Source organism: Necator americanus, chromosome IV (genome assembly GCF_031761385.1).
Source record: "Necator americanus strain Aroian chromosome IV, whole genome shotgun sequence".
Classification (NCBI taxonomy): Eukaryota; Metazoa; Nematoda; class Chromadorea; order Rhabditida; family Ancylostomatidae; genus Necator; species Necator americanus.
In genome coordinates this window covers 1,723,525-1,743,829 of record NC_087374.1, presented here as the reverse complement: position 1 = coordinate 1,743,829, position 20,305 = coordinate 1,723,525, and the positions used below count along the sequence as shown (strand labels likewise).

At 39.0% G+C, this 20,305-nt stretch overlaps 4 protein-coding genes across 9 annotated transcripts; 2 read left to right on the top strand and 2 right to left on the bottom strand.

Annotated features, from left to right (window-relative positions):
* Positions 1–2,184: 2,184 nt before the first annotated feature.
* On the top strand, positions 2,185–5,425 carry RB195_000157 (uncharacterized protein; the record flags this gene model as incomplete). Of its 3 annotated transcripts, none has more annotated exons than XM_013447193.2 (4): positions 2,185–2,200; positions 2,783–2,895; positions 2,982–3,118; positions 5,248–5,425. In XM_013447193.2, the coding sequence occupies 4 exons, from the start codon at positions 2,185–2,187 to the stop codon at positions 5,423–5,425; spliced, it is 444 nt and encodes a 147-aa protein (XP_013302647.2). The 3 variants fall into 3 exon arrangements, with proteins under 3 accessions (XP_013302647.2, XP_064052218.1, XP_064052216.1); XM_064196336.1 differs by lacking the exon at positions 5,248–5,425 and adding an exon at positions 3,262–3,265; XM_064196335.1 differs by lacking the exons at positions 2,185–2,200; positions 2,783–2,895; positions 2,982–3,118 and adding an exon at positions 5,052–5,122.
* RB195_000158 (uncharacterized protein) lies at positions 3,708–4,520 on the top strand (the record flags this gene model as incomplete). Its single annotated transcript, XM_064196337.1, has 1 exon — positions 3,708–4,520. One exon carries the CDS (start codon positions 3,708–3,710, stop codon positions 4,518–4,520), a length of 813 nt encoding a protein of 270 aa, XP_064052217.1.
* Positions 5,426–6,392: 967 nt separating the features above from the next.
* Positions 6,393–10,161, bottom strand: RB195_000156 (uncharacterized protein; the record flags this gene model as incomplete). Of its 2 annotated transcripts, none has more annotated exons than XM_013447192.2 (5): positions 6,393–6,977; positions 9,593–9,737; positions 9,792–9,943; positions 10,003–10,065; positions 10,117–10,161. In XM_013447192.2, the coding sequence occupies 5 exons, from the start codon at positions 10,159–10,161 to the stop codon at positions 6,393–6,395; spliced, it is 990 nt and encodes a 329-aa protein (XP_013302646.1). The 2 variants fall into 2 exon arrangements, with proteins under 2 accessions (XP_013302646.1, XP_064052215.1); XM_064196334.1 differs by lacking the exon at positions 6,393–6,977 and adding an exon at positions 9,488–9,523.
* Positions 10,162–12,306: 2,145 nt separating this feature from the next.
* RB195_000155 (uncharacterized protein) lies at positions 12,307–20,021 on the bottom strand (the record flags this gene model as incomplete). Of its 3 annotated transcripts, none has more annotated exons than XM_064196331.1 (11): positions 12,307–12,456; positions 12,730–12,833; positions 12,936–13,022; positions 13,091–13,298; positions 15,319–15,432; positions 15,909–15,989; positions 16,133–16,237; positions 18,838–18,981; positions 19,049–19,120; positions 19,536–19,633; positions 19,796–20,021. In XM_064196331.1, 11 exons carry the CDS (start codon positions 20,019–20,021, stop codon positions 12,307–12,309), a joined length of 1,389 nt encoding a protein of 462 aa, XP_064052212.1. The 3 variants fall into 3 exon arrangements, with proteins under 3 accessions (XP_064052212.1, XP_064052213.1, XP_064052214.1); XM_064196332.1 differs by having other exon boundaries at positions 19,796–20,009; XM_064196333.1 differs by lacking the exon at positions 15,319–15,432 and having other exon boundaries at positions 19,796–20,009.
* Between the last annotated feature and the right edge of the window lie 284 nt (positions 20,022–20,305).

The following is a 20,305-nucleotide window of genomic DNA, read 5'->3' as shown; positions in this document are numbered from 1 at the left end:
CTTTATAGAATTATTTGGTTTAGCACCACTTAATCGTGTATCGCTAATGTCCAGGACGAAAATTACGAAATAATTAAAATGTAGGAAACAAATCTTCTTCTTCTTCGGATGTAGGAAACAAATGATTTTCGACAACAAAAATTTCCGGCTGGGATCGATTGTTGCCAATCACAAGCGCTAAGATTGTTCGTAAAAACGGGAAATAAGAAATATTCCCATGTATAGGCATCGTTTATCTCCGAAATCAGGATTTTCTGCCTACGTCAAGTCTTCAGCCTTTAACGCTTGTCTTTCTCACTTGTTTCTCGTCGTTTCTTGTTTGTGTGATGGTCTGCATAATTGAATAGCATATCATAGCCGCCAAAACCAGAACATTGCTGCGAATTAAGCAGCCCGCCTTTCGTAAACCGAGCAAGCCAAAGGCTATGCACTCCAGCGATCTACTACCAATAGTTCTTACTCTGCTCACACTAGTTTATTCAGCTCCTGTCAGCAGTTCGTACTACTGGAGTAAGATTTGAAATCCCTTGCGGGATTTTTTATTCTGCAAATTCTATCTATTTTTATTTACTTTATTATCATATTTTATTTTTATTTATTTATTTTTCTTTTTTTATTCTAATGAAAATTTTCGACTCGCATTCTATTGCGGAAATTTTATTTATTGTTTTCATCATCTGTGAGCATAGGATAAGGAGTATGCCTCTTAACTTGAGATGAGGTAGTAGCATTTACCAGTCTTAATAAAATTAGCCTAAAATAGAAATGGAATATTAACCTTAAATATTTTCCTTTGATTTTTCTCATCAGCTACTCAAGAACTGTTTTTTTTTTGTTTCTCAATAAAGACGACTAAACAAATTTGATCTATGAAATCATTTTCAACAGGGTCCTCGTCGATTCTACCTATCTATGTATTAGATAAGTGTATTTGGAATTTATTTCCGTGTTATAAAATTTTTTGAACAATGGTTTCCATATAATAAAGTACCAGAGTTTTCCAGAACTCAGTCATGCAAGTTTCAAACTTCTCACTTCCTTTCGGTAGCCAATGACAGTCGCATTTTCCCTTCAAAAGCACTAGGTACATACCGCAAGATAGACTTGTACGGAAATCACTAATCTACTAATTTTCTGCAATAATAGCCCTCATCTACCTTTCACCATCTCCTATTTCTTTTATTATTTCTCCTTCACCTTTCCAATATCACTTCTCATATTTTCGCCATGGAATTTAGTTAGACTTCTTTATCTTTGGCATTTGCAATAGGAATGAGTTTGCTAACGTTGAGAGCAACAGAGAGACGTCTGTTAAAAAATCGAGAATTTATAAAATTTATCCCTTAGGTTCTTTGGGTCGTTTCTAAGTCAAAATAAAATTCAAGACATAATCTTTCCAGACGAATTCTTAGCGCGTTTAAAATTTTTCCGTCTTTTTGGGTCGATGGTAAAATTACTGGACAAATGTACTTTTTACACCACTACGAGCGACAACGTTCAACGTACCTGCTCTCATTTCATCTTTCGTAGAAAAGATATTTTTCTCTTCGGTGAACAGATCAGTGTGGTGTGACTCTCTGCAGATATTCGAGGGATGATATCGTAAAGTATCAAAGCACGTAAAGTATAGTCGGGCCAGAACGAGGTGAAGCTCGTCGCAAGCGGCTGTGCTCGAGGAGATGAAAACAGCGGTTGGAGTCGAGGTGGGACCACCGTGAACCGCACGACGCACGCGATGAGAGGTGTTGCAGTTCAGTGTTCAGCGCATATTCATCAACTTCTCTATTATGGCAGACTACAGTATCTTGCCGTTAAGGAGAATTCATATGTAAAGAAGTAAGGAGAACAATGTAAAGCCCATATCATTTAGCTCAAGCCTGTTTGCCACCACGCCATTACCGCCGGTCGCTCCTTCTGTTACGTTGTATTTCGACTCAGACTTCCTTCCCACTACTACGGTGTTTTCCAGCGTCACGCACGTGCGTATTGTATTCAAGTCTATACGCGAGACACAACGCACCACCACTGCATGCACATGGGGCGAAAGTGAAAGACGATGCAATAAGCCGAAGTAAACCAAGCCCTTCTATCACTACGAAATAGAGACAGTCAGAGTCTTGCGAAACCGGCACCTTTTATATTGCCTAGCCTCGCGTGGGCGGAGCTTCGTGGGAGAAACAGACTATGCGCCAGGCCGTTGGTATGAGCGCGTGCATTTCGTTACGGAACGCGGTTGAGCAATGCTTCCGGCCATCGTAACTGCGAGGACCCACGCCGTGACATGAGATGTTAGCAAAGGTCCTTTCTCGATAATAATCGCTACACCCCGCAGCTGCTTACATAATCGCACCGAACTTCATTTCGTTTTGACCCTACTACATACTTCATTACTTGTACGTGTGTTTCAGTTGTATTTTCCTTCTTCGTTTGTAACAGATCCTTTTCTTCTTCTCGCTGCGATATTAACAATTACGTCTCGAACTCTAACCGCTAGTGAATTGAACCTAACGTACAAAATTTCCTTTGACGCTGCCTTTGACCAGGTTTTCCCTGACACTGCAATGTTTTAGCAGACTCGCAAGATTTTCCCGCGCGTAAAAAGCAGCCTTGTCACCAACTAAGCTATTTTGAGGCCAAAGTCTCACATACACCAAATAAAAGGACACGCATTCGTTAAAAAAAAAACTGAAAACGGGTACCTGGATAATATATATCTACGTAATATTTAAGCCCTTCCTATCTACGTAATATTCGAGTCAATCACTAATTATTTTGCATTCAGAAAATCGTGAATTAAAATGCGAATATTATGGAGGTAACAATACCAGATGTTCGTTGGTGGATCCTAAATTAAGCGTTGAACAGAACCCAGGATGTTTCGAAGAAATGGATGAGGTGCACAAATTTTTGTTATTATTGTGATATCTTTACACGATCATGATCCATCATCGACTCAAAGATTTCCTAATCAACTCTTTTAGATGAACACAACTCGAGTTTACTGCGGCTTAAGTTGCGAAGAGTCCGATGAAACTACTATTGTGACAAAGAAACCTCAATGGAATCATCAATGTTCAATGTTCTATACGTATAATCTCGAAAGAAGGAGGAAGGACTGGTGCGTTCAGAAGTCCACATTTCCTTCAACCACGAACATTTTTTGTTACATATGCATATATAGTCACGGGCAAATGTTCAGCAATTTTTTTTCTCAGTAACCTGTTGCTTCGATTTTTCACTTCAGTTAACTTTAGTTTTTAGTTAACTCCAGCGCATATAATTGAATATGATGTAGGGAACGAAATTCTGTTTTTAAAAAAATCAAAAATTGCGGAGAAAATTTGCAATTTTAGGTTAATTGAAGATACCGTGAGCAAACTTTTAGCAATTTTTCAGTTCTTGTATTGTTTGGTTTGTTTGGTTTACTTTTGCTTTCCTTTGTTGCTCCTTTACCATGCCCTATAATTTTTTCGTTTACTATATGGGCAAAAAGCATTAAGCTGCTCCAAATGTGAAAAAAAAACTACCCTAAAATCCCATAGATAAGAGCGGTCCATAGATAAGAGCGGTTTGTGCTAGAAAATGAAAATTGACGTTTCTATACGTTTTTTTTGGCGTTGTGTGCTCATGATTATCGCAATAATAGCCTACAACTCTACCTTTATTCTTACTGTTTTCTATACTTTTTCTATCCTGTATCACCTGCTATGAAACGTCGTAAATCGTATACAGCAGCTTTCAAGCTAGACGCCGTCAATTATCGTGATTTGCATGGAACCTTGGCAGCGGCTAGTCATTTTGAAGTCACTGAAGCAATGATAAGAAAGTGGGTTGTTGATCGACAAAATCCTCAAGAGATGCCAGCAACGAAGAGAGCCCGACGATACAAAAAACCAAGCGTTGAAGAAGTTGAAGATGCCATCTACAACTGGGTTGTCAAAAAACGAGAAGAAAATAGAGCTATCACGGTGAAAGAAATAAGGACCAAAGCAAAGGAATTAGCAGGAGAGCATGGTCACCAAAATTTTAAAGCATCTGCGCATTGGTGCATCCTGTTTATGGCGCGAAAAAAGCTCTCTGTACGAAGAAGAACAAGTGTCGGTCAACCATTACCGTCTGACCATCTACAAAAATGCTCGGATTTTCGAAAGTTCGTTGCAGCTGAAGCCTTAAACGTATCCCCTTTCAATTTGGGAAATATTGATGAAGTACCAGTTCCCTTTGATATCATCTATGAACGGACAGTTGATGTGAAGGGACGAGAGAACATTAAAATTGATTCTACCGGCCATGAGAAATCTAATTTTACTGTTGTATTGGGAGTGACTGCTGCTGGAGAGAAACTTAAACAAATGCTAATTTTTAAGAAGAAGTTAATGCCAAAAGGACAATTTCCTCCAGATGTCATTGTGAAAACAAATGAAAAAGGTTGGATGAATCAGGGATTGATGAAAGAATGGATCGTTGAAGTATGGAACAAAAGAGAAAACGAAGAAGCTACGAAGAAGCTGCATTTTTAGTTAGCGAAAGTTTCCAATCCATTTCATCTGATGTTATTCAACATAGCTTTGAAAAAGCATTGTGTGATTTGGAAAATCTCAAAAACGATTTTGCCATGATGAATATAAACGATGATGACGAAGTAGAAATTGGAAAAGTTTAGTGTTATGTTTAGGTATGTTGGAGTCCTTGTTGTTCAATATACAAATAAAATTTTAAAAATATTTTTTCAAAATCATTTTTTACTGGTAAATTAAACCGCTCTTATCTATGGAATTTTACTGATCGAATGGGCTCTTCAAGTTCTATCCAGAGATCAAATTTCGGCATTTCTAGAGAGATTCCGGCAGAAATTCCGTTAAAATCGCTATTTTTCTGTATGAATTGTTTATTAAGTGGGCGGGGTTTAGAGTTGAGGGGCGGAGCTTCTTCTAAACTTCTTCTCCGATTTTCCATCAAGTTAGAGGGGTGACTGCATTCAATTTCAATTTCATTCCAATTCATTTTTCACCGGTAAATTAAACCGCTCTTATCTATGGGATTTTAGGGTAATGAGAAAGCCATATATCCGATGCAAAAAGAAGAAAATTGTTGTACACACTATAATGCTCATTAAAGCACTGTTAGTAGAATTTTCCAATGTTTCGAGGAGTAGGAAATTATCGTGAAATTTTCTGGAAGATGCCAGCCAAAGATACGCATATATATTCTCTAATCCATGCACATATACGTATAAACATATCTCAGGTACCTCTGGAGAAGCGAAGCGTGCATCAATACTACTATTTCTTTCGACGTATCCTGTGGCACGTACCGTGATCCACGAATATTTTTCTACCGCAACGAACATCTTTTCGAATATGAGGATGGTGAGGAGGACAAAGGAAAACTAGGCCAAAGTCCAGATCTACTACGCAATTCTTAATATTAGAGGTTTTTTTTTAGAATTTATTGCCGATGTTTATAGATACGTTTTATTTATTTATGGAGATGTTCCTGTTATTGGGTCATCCCATTAATAATACAGTATTCTATAGTTCATTTTTCTTTTTAATAAACATAAAAAAATCTTCTTGGATCTGAAATAGACTCTGTTTTCTGTCCTCTTCAGACTCTGTTATCCTCTTCAGTTTTTCTTCTAAATTTTTGATGTTCCTCTTCCAAAATTCAATTGTCCTTGACAAAAATATTCCTCCATTTCCTTTAAAAGCTGCGTTTTGCATGGATTTGTCTTTAGAATTTAGGTTTTTCAGATTATTTGTTCACAATTCTGTAATACACGTTGTAAATAAATGTGGTTCCCTAAAGAACAGTTCCATACCGGCAATTGCTTTGAAAGGAATTGTGGAAAGAATTTTTTGATATTATATATAGTAAAGTAAATTACAAGTACTATGGAAGGAACATCATTAACAATTGCAAGTATGCAGAAAAGAAAGTTCGTACTCCCTGCAAAGAGAAGCCTTGAACTCCTACAAGTAGTTTTAGTAATCTTCAAAATTCTTCATTTTTACCATTTGCATCCACAATCCAGACCGCAAAAATGGACGTTCCAGGTCCAGGACAAAAATCTACATTTTCCACCTGTTTTTCTATGGTCTGCCGCAGCCAAAAGGTAGTGGAAACCAGGGAAATCTGTTTTGTATTCATTGACTCTGTTATTGCTAAGAGGAGAGCGCAAGAGTGGCTCGTCAAGTTCAAAACTGGGATAAGAAACATTAAGGATTCATCCTTCTTGCATAGAATCTTTGAATTTTCTCGAGTGATGAACACTTAAAGGCATGTTTTTACTATTGAACCTGAGGGAAATAATTGAAAGTGTGTAGAATCCATATGAATGACAAGAAATTAATTTTCCAGAAACGAGTTTATTGATGTTGACGAGAACAACTCTACTTTGGTACCTTAGCATGTATAGGAGCATTTTTCGGTTTTTTAGGATCGCTAGTTTTGCTTCCGATTCCCCGTTGAGGAGTTGGATCAAGACGTAATGACGCTCTACTTCTTCCGGCTGGTTTAGGTAGGTTGACATATGTTGAAGCTATGCTTCTCCTCTCACCGACACCTACCGGTGGTCCAGTTGCTGTTGGTGCCCGAGCAACTGACTGTCCTGATGCAAGTGTTGGCCTTGCCGTTGTAGATATAGGTTTCGCATCATACGGCGTCGGAACAGGAGCAGATCTTTCACCAGATAGGGTCTTACTGCGAGGGGTAGCTGTTTTTACAGCACCCTGAAGGCTTCCTTCTGATTTTGGCCGCGAAGGACTGGGGGACTTTCGAGGGGCAACTGTTGGCGCTGTTGGTGGAGTTGGATTGGATGAACGGGTGGAGCCTATCGCCGTTAGCAGAGATCCTGCAAACTTTCCAATTGCAGACGCCAGCTCATTTCCTTTGTCTACATCTTTTTCTTTTTCTGCTCTTTTAACTTCTCTGAGAGGCTTTTTCTGCTCTTTTAAATTCTCTGAGAGGCTAGTAGTCTGAAACAAAAAGCGTTGTAGATGCTCTTCATTTAAAGCAGTTAAAGTTCTATGAATATAGTTTATTTATAGTTTTATGAATTGGTTCTAACTAGAACAGCATTTCGAAAACTAATACCATCCATTGTTAGTGTGTTTGTTATTATGGCCAGTTGGCTGCTCAATTGCACAGTAGGGATTCTGGTGCCAAAGTCATGTGTAGTTTTTCGTTTTTTGCGTATGTTTTTTGCGTATTTTCAAAATGTATTGAGCATTAGGATGTCACAATGAAAACTACTCGAAAACTACTTGATGAACGTGGATGGTCAGAGCTGGTGGACGGTATACAACTAAGATCAATCCAAGAATGTTTGAATCACTTCTCGTAGCACACTTCAACATTCATGAACATGATAGTGTAGTCGGGTCTCAGTCTCTGCAGAAACGCTGAAATATCTTCTTCTATCTGTCTCTGGGAGTCGTGAGATGACGGACATCATCTGTTAAATGTCGATCGACGGAAGGACACCGGATTTATGGAGACACGGTCCTAATTCCTCTCCACAAGAAGTTATTCGTCACGGACCCTAGGCACTATGGAGGAATCTCTTTGCTGCGTGTAATGTACAATGTCTTTGAGCGTATCTTCCCGGATCGGCTTATCAAACATAGCGAAAAATCATCAAACATTATGAGCAAGCCGGCTTCCGTTCCTGCCGATCTACAACTGACCAGGTGTTCATTGTCAGGGGGTGATCGAAATCTGGCAACGGTATTCGGAGCCGGTGCAATTAGCAGGTCTGGACATTAACGCCGCTTTCGACTCTCCGCATCGAGGCTTTCTTTTCAACGCGCTTTGCGCCACTGGAGCCCGGGGAAAACTCCTTCGTCTCCGATGACATCAACCAACGAACAACTGCTGCAGTTCGAACACCAGCGGGATATACAACACCGAAGTAGTAACTGAAGAAAGAAAAGGGATCGAAGAACAGTCAATCAATATCCTGCCGACATCATTTTAGCGCCCCTTCAGGGTGCCCTTTGACCGATCTTGATTACGCCGACGATACTGTTATATTCGCGAAAGGCATTACTAAACTTCAACATGTTCTCAACCTTGTATCGAAACTGCCTATAGCCTGTGGACTACGTCTACGCCCTCATAAATGCAAGCACATGTGGATATCTTCGAGACCTTGAACGGGAATTAGAGTGAAGGGACAACCGATCGAACTCCTCGAGTTCTGTTATCTGGGCTGTAGGTTCAAGAAAATGACAGCTACGAGAAAGATATTTGGCAAAGGTACGCAAAGGCCACCTCTGCATTTAAATTCCTAATTGAATACTTGTGGTCGATCCTCACCACCAATGAAATTAAGTCAGTGAATCAGTGATGGAGAGTATTGAATGCACGGAAAGGAAGCTGCTAAGACGGCTGCTTGGCTACTTTTGGCCTAGGCCACATTGAAGAGCTATACAAGGAAATCGATGTTGTGTACCGGCGGATGACACACGGAAGATGTCAACATCTTGTACCGCTATAGGAAGTGGCTACAAAAAAATCGCCTTTGCTTCTTTGGTAATGTATTGAGGAGATCAGCAGATCGCCTTGTTCAACGAGTTCTGAGCAGTCTGTCGGGTTCAAGTTGCAAAACGCCACCTGTGCAAAAGCAGAAGTTCTAGACTGATGAGGTGGAAGAGGACTTGAGGACACTCGGCGTGGATAAGCAGTCCAAGCGAGAAGTAAGCTTTGACAGGGCATGGATCAGCGACAAATGTATTGATTCTGTGCAAGCTCTCGCAGAAGATAGAGAGGCTTGGGCAGAGCTCTGTTCAAGGACAGCAATGCATGCAGTCAATCGGAGATAATATCAGCCTGCTGATTAAGTCAAGTAAGCCATAGCCGAGTCAAAACGACACGAGGCATGATGAAGTTGCGTAAGCGGCTGCGCTCAAAGCTGCGCGGTGGAACTAGCGGTTATGACTGAGGTGGAGCTATCACCAACGACAACGGTGAATGGTGCTAGCTCCGCTCTCGATCCTACCCGCAACGCTCCAACGCACCGCTTAGAGCGCAGCCGCTTACGCAACTGCACCGCACTCTATGTCGTTTTGACCTTAGTATACATTGATAAGACAAAGAAACTAATTCCTTCAACTCCATGTTAGAGGGGCGGTCTAGAAGTAGCTTCTAGGCTAAAATTTTCACTTCAACTTGCAAAGGACTTGTCTTGAAATGCAGAACACGTTGCAGTGGATTACTTATTATGGAGATCCGCAGCATTTTAAGAAAACTAACGCATCTTCTGTAGATTTAAATGCATGGAGAATAAAACCAATAACGAAACGTTCGCCCCTTTTCCAACTGTGATAAATGCTGCGAAAATTTGCATTAGACCTAGGTGTAACCATTGCAGTTGCATGATACTCACTACGACACGGAAAGGTACGTTGAACGAAACCTTTATCAGGCCTTATTAACCAAAATGATCAGAATACTTTGTGACCGTAGGGGTTGCCATATTGTTCAGCTAATCGCTACTTGAACCATCTTTAATAGGATCATACTGTAATGGATGGCACGTTCAATCACGGTGCATCAAAGCTAACCCAAAAAGTTCGCTTAAACTACTTACAGTAAGTTTAAGTAGTGTTTTGAGTCTTTCGTTTAGACATGATGGTTCGACTAGTAGAAAGAGAAGAGCACATAGCTTTCCGACGTAGTACAATGGAAAGGCTTCCAACATGCGATCAAATGCCGTTACGACGAAAGCAGAAATCCTAAAACACTCGAAATATCATATAAGTTTGACGTCAAACGCAAGAATGGCCCACCAATACACTCGCATGTTTTCTGCTGGAGGCCTTTCGTCGGGAAAGACATACATGAGCAGCAAGGATACGCCGACAAGGATCGAGTTACACACAATCCAATTCTTACTAGTAACAAGAATCAAGAAAAGTATGCAAGCAATCAACCTTGCAAGCTACAAAAATGAATGTTATAGAAAAGTTTTCGGATGTGGAATCCGTCTACATGACTGACCGCCTCCTCTCCCCATCCTGTCGCACCTGCTAAAGTTTTCAATCCTCTCGCAGTAAACCATTTCTGGAAACATCGACACTCAAACTTGTATTGCGCCAGGTTGAACTAACACACCTGATTGTGTACCCTGTCGTAAACGATTTCCTTCAGCTGCTCCATGCCGGCCACTTCTCGGAGGTTAGTAGTACAAAGGAATGATGCTCACCGGTATCCATCGACAACGATCAGATTACGATCACAGCGGCACATGTCAGTGCTATCATGTTCGAGATTATTAGCCAGTGATTCTATACAATTCTTACGTTTAAAGGCATCACCACATGAATCTGGAGTTTTCTGTGGAGATACTGATTTTCTGTGGAGTATTCGTACACGGGGTCATAGATTATGGGGAAGAGTGGGATTCCGTCCATTTCTTCCTTCCGGGCCGTTTTGTACGGCCCGGAAGATACGGCTTCGAGCGTTTCGGCGCACTACTTTCCACAAGGAGTTCGATTGGAGCGCGCCAGCCCTGTGCGGCGCCGCATCTTCTGAGCCGTTTTTTTACGGCAATTAAAAAGAAATGGACGGAACCACACCCATTCCGTAATCTACTATCCTGTATACGAATGCTCCACTTGAAATCCGCACCACCTCAGATTCGTGGTATGCTGCCTTTAATTGAGTTCGTGACCTTTTGCAACCTACAGTGCAGACACATCTTACAAATTTCATAATTCCTCAAAAATTTCTCTACTACCCGTCTGTATTCCTCTCTTCGCATTAATTAGGTTGATACGTAAGTACCCATAGTTCTTCTCTTCTTTGAACATCTAAGCACCATTCGAAATCTCTATCCGTGCCCTACAAGTATGACACAACGGAATTAGTACGAGAATTTCATTTTCGTACATAATTCAGGCGGCAATGACGCCATTTTTGAACGTGGTAATCCACTCTGGCAGCGTCCTATCACTAACAGCAGCATCACCGTTGACAGAAAAAATACTCGTTGTTGTTTCCTTGTTGCTTTTTAACCGCGGCGAAATACATGTGAAGAGCAGTCAGCGCTAGTGCAGTGCTTTTCTCTTGAAACGTCCGTATTTGCGGTTTGACATCCGAAGGGGAATGGTCCCAACAGCAAATGCTATCATACCACAATTGCAGTGAAAGGATGTACATAAACGGTGGGTGAAAAAATGAGGGAATCGATTCAAAAATTAGAAAAAAAAAGTCGGTCGCTTCTGCAACAACATAGTGGATGTATGCCTCTCCCCCTCCTATTTGGTATTAGCAGTAGTTATCTGGTACTTCTGTGCGGATAATTTCAACTATTCCGAAGAGCATTAGTTATAGTAGGACCAAACCTAGTTCTCATTTGAAAGGATTTAACTGTTATGCAACATCACAGAAATTACATTTCCAATAACTTTGGTGTAAAATGATGTGCTTCGCATATTTCCCGTAGTATCTGTGAATGGTGGAAAGACGTATGTGAACCACTCGTTATAAAATCTAATTATGGAAAAGAAATCATAAGAATTTAATCATGGGAATTACTTTTGAAAATCAAATTCACATCATTTTTGTGCAGGACCTGTAGAAGTTATCTTCCGCAGCTCATATTGCCGAAGGGATGTCTGACAAAAGAGTAATAAAGTATCCAGAAGGGTTAAGCATATGCATTCCATTTTAAGAAGAAAACACATTAATCATGCAGTTCAATCTTGTGTAACTGTACCTTGAACTTCATATTCATTGGATCTCGAGTGAATCAAAGGATAGGACTACCTCAATATGTCAAATTGAATGAGTAAATAATAACCAAATATTGCTCATTCATAACTGAATATGATATTATGTGAAGGAGACATCAATGGTACTCGGGTACTGCTCAAAGAGCGCACTTCTTTCTGTCGAGCAGCATCACAATTACCAGTAAAACATTCAATTATTATTTTGACTACAAATAAGTTCATCAACCGGAAGTAAACTAGAGAGGAAACAATTTCTTGATAATCTATCACAAAAATTGTGAAAACGACAAAACGACAGAATACCCTAGACGAAACGATGATACGAAAAGAATTATGCCCTATATTATCAAATCTCTTTTTGTATATTTAAAAGCATGTTATGCAGATAAATCCGTTATTTTGAAAGAAATACAAAGAGAAAGAGAGTAGAAAGAAACAAATTAGCAATCATGAGAACATACTTATAAACGAATACAAAACAGACCTATGGCACACAACAACACTATACTAAAGAGAGAACAACGATGAAGTCACTAACGAACTATCCTGTCAAACCATAGGAGTTTTCCTAGATCGAGATCTCCTCACCGTACCTTGCCATAAAGTACATCAGGAACAATCCAGTAAATAAGCCTACTGATTGCAGAAATAGAACGTAAAGACCACGTTTCATGGACACATTCAGCGCTTCTTCCATTGCTTTCTTCATTTCGGGCATCTGCAATAACACATGCATATCGTTTAAAAAAATTGTCGTATTTCGTGACCGTAATTGTAAGAATGTCAACAAATCACTTCAAAAATAACATAAATATACAAGACACAACGGAGTGTTTTTTCAATCAAGCGTACCTCTCAGAAGATATACTACAGTCAATCTTTGTATCTACTTAGACTACTCTATTAATATATTTGTATTTCACACTAAGAAAATAGAATAATAAAAATAAAATCAAATAAATATAAAAGTAGGATTGTCATACAAACATACCATACAACCAAGTGAGATGTAAAGGAACATCCCACCAGCCAGTGCAAATGCGTACTTTGAGACATCTGGGCCCAGTTCACCAATTCCAACACCGATCACAAACCCTACAAAAATATCAATTATCTATATGAAGTAAAAGTAACGATGTAAGAAGAAAAAAAAACAGGAAAGCAACAGGTTTGGTTAGGCGAAAATTTTCAACTTACCGACATAGCAAGTAATAGCACTTAACAGATTGTATAAGAGAGCTTGACGAAGAGTCATTCCGGAAGCCACAAGGATTGCAACATCACCTGAATAGATCCCTTATAGTATTCAGATTCATAAAACATACAATAAGTGTAAGGTTGACGGAACCGACCAAGCTCATGAGGAAACTCTTCCGCAAGCACCGCAAGCGATACCGACAACCCAGCATGCAGTGATTCCGCAAACGACGCTCCAATTGAGATCCCATCGATAAAGTTATGGAAACCGTCTCCGAATATAATCATCCACGCTACTGCAGCTATCGCAGAGTCACCAACTCGAAATTCGACGGAGTGGTCGTGAACACATATTCCATGAGCCTAGGAAAAATTTAGTATTATATATCTTGCACATGGGAGAGGTACTTACGGTACAACACTAAGATTAAGCTCCAAAAGCGATGTTACAAAAAATCAACCACAAAAGTTACATGTAGTGGGAGTATTTACACTAATCAAACTATTAATGGCCTGGGTACAGAGATCTGCTTTATAAGCAATACAGCAATTTAGTATTAGCATTTGCAGCACTGAGTAACTACTTCCTAACAATTTTCGGGACGCACAGAGCATACTAAGCAATGACACAAAAAATGGAAAAGACAAGGCTCACTTTCCATGGATTGAAAAAAAAACCATTTTTTACTGCTTATCTCAAATTAAACCATGAAACTACTTCCTCAAAACTCTTTCAGTAATCGAAAAAGATTTGTATGACAGAAAACATCGCTCCTAAATGGAAAGACTATGACATTTTGGTTTTCAAAGCTGTGCACATTCGTCTTAAATAGGAACACTTATTTCGTTTATTTTTCTAAATAGCCAAAATTTACTAGTCAGCAAATTCCTAAATTCGCATCCAGTGGTGGATTCGGTGCCTTTTAGTCGAGAAATAGCACATCTTGACTTCTCCTAAGAAAAGAAGAATGAATAAGATTGTAATTAGAAGCTTCGTGTGACAGATACAGCCGGATCTTTCCTGACTTGCAATGCAGTTGCGTAAGCGATTGCAGTCCAGGTGGGACCATCGCTAGCTCCAAATAAGCTGTGGAGCTGAGCAAGGGTCCCACCGTACGACATCGCGCAGCTCAACCATTTGCAACGCAAGTCAATCCGTTTTCGGTCGGCTGGAACTTCAGATATCCGAAAATGAGCTAATAAAACATGAATGAGGATGCCTGTTTACAGGTGTTAGCTTTGACATTAAAGACGTTAAAGTTTAAAGTTAAGCTTTCAAGCTTTGCTTGGCTGTGAGCTACGAGTTTGATTTTGGAGATATTTTTCTGGTAGACCGTCGACAAAAAATCATTATTGAGAATATATGCTAAAGTGTAGCCTAAATAAGGTCCATATGCTCTGGAAGAATTCTTGCGAGTCTTCTAGCGAGCAACGCAATAATTTAAATATCGGGTATCTTTGGGATGGGCTACTCTCACACAAATTAGCATTTTCACTTTTGAAAAGCATCGAACATAAAAATTTTAACGACTCTCCAACGCCAATGCACTGAAGTGAAGGGCAACAACTGTACCTAGAACTACACTATCAATAATCAACTGCTTGATTCAATTACTTTTCAATTTGCATAACATGATCCTCATTCCTACAAACCTTAGTTGGTCATAAACTTCACAGAGGAACACAAGCTGGATACGTATGTGAAGCATGAATTGTTCAAAATAGAATGCGAGATATAAGTTAAGTAACTGAACGACTTGATTCGATTCCTTTTTTGAACTTCCATAAACATGCTGCTTTTTCCGCTGCCAGATAAAGATATAGAGGTCAAATGTTCAATGTATAAAACAATGACTACAGAAAACAACAAAAAACAATTAGATGGCTACAATTTATCTAAGCAGCGGCATCAAAACCGCTGATCTTCGTAACGTTTGCAAGTGTTTTACCTCTACCCGTAACATTCCTGTTCACTTTGTCCTGGTCAGCATTATGGAAGTTATAAAAAAGTGTTAAGTAATTGTGATTTAAAGATGTGTTAGCTTGTTAGTTCTATTAGATCCAACAACGCCTTCAATCGTTAGATCGTTTAGAATTTAGGCAACTCATATGTGGCATCGCTCACGACTAAACTCTTTTGGGCAAAAAAGAATCCTACTACCATACATTTATCTAAAAACTGCAATAAAATTCAGAGATATTCGGATAAAGAAATCCACAAATCAAAAAATTGGAACATTTGCAATTCGATTACGTCCCATTAAATCATCTTTAGGAGCAGTTTGCGAGTAGGACTTACCGAAATGGTTAAATCTTGAGCGTTGTCATGAAATGCACAAAAACAGAAACGAAGAAAGAAAAGGCGTATGCCATTACTACTAACAGAACTTCGATGCTTTGAGTTCTCGTCGCCAAATTCTCGATGCTTGCCGGAGGCAAACAGGGATCCGAAAATCCGAAGTGCGGGCACCTTGCAATGACGTCGGGCAGAAAAGCACTAAACGGAACTGGGAACTAGAAACTGTCCTGACTTAATCAAATTCGAAACCAAGGGCGCAAGCATTGAGAATATACAAATAATTATCAATATCCAGAAAGAACAAAACCAGGAAGTACAGGTCTCTCAAGTTTTTACTCTTCCTCAAGTGGAGAAAAAGTTGAAGCCATAATTTTGGATGAACATAAGAAAAGAAAGTTGTTTCAACAAAAATTACAAGAAAAGTGAAGAAATCAAAGGAAGTAAAGAAACAGTTACTAAGATGATGGTTGGGGATGACATCTGATGGTGTTTTTTCTTTCGTTAATTAAAAAGCTATTGAAAACAAAAGAAAAATGCAATGATGCTTAAGCAGCTGCTTACTCTGACGATATAAACCATGGAACACAACCAAAACCAGAAAAATCAACAGAATCAAAAGAGAATTTTCCCTGAAAAACACCACCAGATGACGCATCCAAACTTATACGCCTTACCTGATCACCCATCGACTTCCCAGCATTCGATTCCAATTTCATCATCTCAATTTCGGCACTTTCACACTTCTTTCCATTTTCCTGAACTAGTAAGTTTTTCTACTTGACTATTCTTTTCAAAATTGATTGAAATTCAAAAAAGATGTTGAATCACGAGACCCTCTTGGGAAGAATCTCTCTGTTGTCTAGATCACTCTAGAAAAATGTAATAAACTATTTCCTACATTTTCGTTCAAATCGGATTTGTTTGGAACGAGGGCAGAGTCGCTTCGATTCGAAACCTCGTCTCTCTCTGAGGCATGTACGGTAACAATTTGAGAGCGGTTACGCTATAACAAAAACATGTTAAGAAATGAAAACATATCTGGATATCTAGCAAGAAGGCTACATCCTCTTCTTCATGTATTAGATCTGAAAACAATTAATGGCCAAGCAATTACATCCTTCTTTTGTTTATTCTTTCGTTCGCATTGTTTTGTGAGCCTTCCTGATTAACTGTGATTTTATATGACAGACACGCTAGTTTAGACGTCACATTTTGTTTCAGAGAAATATAAGCAAGTAAGTAATATGCCAGCTGTTGTCACATAAAAATTTCGTCTGGGCATCTTTTCGCTTGAAAGCAGCATAGAAAAGACGCAAAGGTCACAGAAAACAACACCAAATTAATGTCGGTACTGTGATTCCTATTCTTCTATTGCCACTGAACACAAAATCATCACAGAGAACAGGAAATATCTCAAGAGAACGAGTAATTTGACTTGTCCTAAAATCTACTGAATAAAATCTACGTATATCCCAGGTTTCAGGGTTTAGCCTGTAAAATTGTCCTAAACTTCTCTACAGGATTCAGACAGTGTGGCAGCGGTGCCGCAAGAAAAAAAAAATAGAGAGCCATCTGAGAAGCGTTTTTAATTTAAACCCAAATATTTGTTTTCTTTTACGACTAGAAGGTAAAACCGTCCAAAAAATATTTTTAAATAAGAAAAATTGTTGTCGAAACATGAGAAACGTTCCCAATTAATGGGTACAATGAGAAGGCAAGACGGTTTTTTTCACTTCTGGTTTTTTGAACTCTCCTTCGACGGTCTCAATGTGGTGCCCCGCAGCTTGCAGTAAACAACAAAATGCTCTTCGCCATCGAGGATAAGTGACACGAGTGTCCGTTGCAGTGTAACAATGTGCGCTTGACGGAAATAAGAATGTTGCGAAGAAGTTCGCAGAGATTTATAGATGCCCAAGATTAAAAATTCAAAGAACATTCAGATTCATCTAAATTTATCCAGGGGAATGATTCGAATGGAATCCCTACATCCGCGAATTTTCCTAGAGTTCTCATACACAACAACCTGATACTGTCCAAAATCTTGAAATAAGAGATACCGCTTGGAAGAATGACTTTCTTTTAATGACTACATATTACAGCAGTCGAATACGTGGTACATGTTAAGGACTCCTCAAATTTCACCATACCTTTTCGATCTATCAAATTAAGCACCTTTTTGTATTTGCAGACGTAGGCACGTCCACTAAATAATCTTTTTACTTTGGAAAAGGAGGAAACAGAAAAAGTTATGAGAACAGTCCGTCTTAAGTGAACGATGTTCAGTGTCAATATTTGCATTCTCGGGATTCTAGGATGCCTCCTCAGAACTAGTGCAACTTAGAAACATTCGAGCTGATGTAAAAAACGTTCAAAGCTTATAAGACCAATTATAGGGAAAAAAAACAGCATAGAAGAATGAAAGTAAATGAAGGTATGCGTAGGTCATAAAAAATAGTCGAGCACAAGCTCGACGCGATTGCTATTAATAGTCGCAAACGTGCGTCCGAAGGTCAGAATGGACAGCATGAAAACACATGAATGCCGAAAAGGGTGGGGACAAAATCAATTTTATTTTAGATCCCGCGATAGTATTATTCCGGGAACATAATAAGTGAATAAAAAACCCGAAATGAAGCTGTTCAAGGAGGGCATCGCTCAGGCTAGTACACACCTTTAAGAACTACTCGACAATAATTTCCGTGGTTGCATAGAACGATTAGAAAGTATTTGTGACCAGTAGAGTTAAATAAGGCAGGCACTAATTGTTTGCTTCAATTCTCAATAATCACCAAAAAGCTTGAAAAATGAGTGAGAATATCGTTTTCTCAATGGGTTCTCCTTTTTAAAATGTAATGGAGTTTCCAAGTTCGCTAGAAGCATGAGAACGCACTAAACATACAACTCAACTGAAAATTTTCAAGTGCTTTTCCAGAAGCTTAAGTTCTACGAAACGAATCTTTATTTTGGTAAATAGCTGCTCTCCATCGAAAAAACCGCAAAGAAGATAGGTCATTAAATTGTCTTTTTGCAATTCCTTTCACAAGGAACATAGTACTGATCTTCGATCACTGCCGCAATGACTGAAGTTGAAAGTGTTCTCTTTCACATACGATGAAGGATGAAAAGAAAAAGAGTTTGTACTCAATCAATCTGTCTGCGATGCGTTCGGCTCCAACTAACGAAGAGGTACATGAACGCGTGTGTGACTATACAATGAGTTGCGCGGTTAGCCGATGTACCCAGTAAGTGTTTTCATCCTCCCAAACAAGTCAGGTAACAATGTGTCGACTTCGGAAGGGTAAAATGTTTGCTATACCATAAAAACATAAAATATAAAAAGCTGAGAGCAGAACCACTGACTTCGGCTTAAATTGCAAGATGCTGTATAGGCAACACATGTGTCCATAAACCTCAACGTAAACTGAAGTCGAACGTGCTCCAAGTGGTTTTATCAACGCTGTTTATCTCTTACATAAAATAGCATGTAACAAAGGAGGTCATTCGAATAAAGGCAAACAATGAAAAATTCCCGGGATTTTAAGAGGACAGAAAGCACAGAATAGAAGAAATGCTAAAAAAAAAAGAAATGTTAATCTATCTCACCTTTCTCATCTCCAAGACGATTTTAATGACTTTGTCACACATGAAGAACAAATACACTCCTAACAGCGAAAAATGAGCCATATGAAGATAGGAATGCGTTAGATGTCCATGCTCGTCCGTTTCTTCCATCAGTGATGGATGTGCCTACAGAGGATAATGTCACATAATGAGCTCAACAAGCAAAAAATAAAATAAAAAAATCTATACTTACCTGTGGTAGCAAGTGGTAAAAACTTGATCCGGATAGCGAACCAACTCCTAGACCAACAAAAAGTGTAATAACCTAAAAAATCTCTTATTATTTTGCTGTCACAACACCGGACCATTCGTTTCGTGAGAAATATGCAGAGACAGAGTACTCCTAATGGCTTTGATTGATTTCGAATGCGACCTCATTAAATTCAACCACCACATAAAATTCGTGATCAAGACCTCAAACAACAGCAGCATAAAAGGGCGGATGAATTCACTTTCTTGAGATTTCAATGTCAAGAATGTTGAATACTTTTCAAAAATACTACTCCTTACAATCATTCACTAAAGAGAGAAAAGAAGTGAAAGGACAGGGAAAAGCGAGCACAGGATTTAGGAGTATGTAATCAAATCCCTTATCTAGGATTAGTAACATGTCACAAAAAAGGGAAAATTTAAAAAAAAATGAATAGACAGAAATGGGAAAAGTATAAAATATAGCTTACCTGATTATACGCGTCCTTCGTGAGATATCGCATAACTCCTATTCCTAATACTGCGCACATATTAATAATAGTGACAAATGTGAGGCCGATACCCCATACTGAAAACAACTATTTGACAATGGAAATAAAAGATTAGAATGTTTAGAGCATATAAAAATTAGACGAGTTTTTGAAGTTCTAGCAATATATTGAAGAACTTCAGTAACGTTTTTCTTGATGCATGCATTTAATGGCAGATGGCGAAAAAAAAACACACATACCTAAATAAGAAGGCGGCCTTTGATGAAGAAAACTTGATGCAATAGCAGCTGACGTCGATGTTACCAAGTCGTCATGGGCAGTCGTAGAATTCGTTACCAGCTCGACAGGCGAGATTGTACTATTTCCAATTAGCGCACACAGCTGCTGTATTTGTGTTTCTGTGAGATTTGCAACGGAAGTGGATGCATCCCACGGGAAGGCATAGATTACCATGTCTGCAACCATCACATTTAAAAAAAATGTTAATAGATCTTCTGTGCAGAATCAAGATGATGGAGTGAAACGATAACTAAGGAACAAAAGTCAGCGACAGATCTTATACGTAGAACAATAGTTACAAATGTGATATGTTGAACACTCTCCACTTTACAAAGCTCAGGAGCCGCATACAATATATTTATTCCTGCGAAGACAAATACGATAGGAATAAAACCATCCGCGGGCTTTTCTTTCGATCGCACTCTCAAATATTGGTTGAGCAGATTTATAGACAAAACAAAAACTGTGCA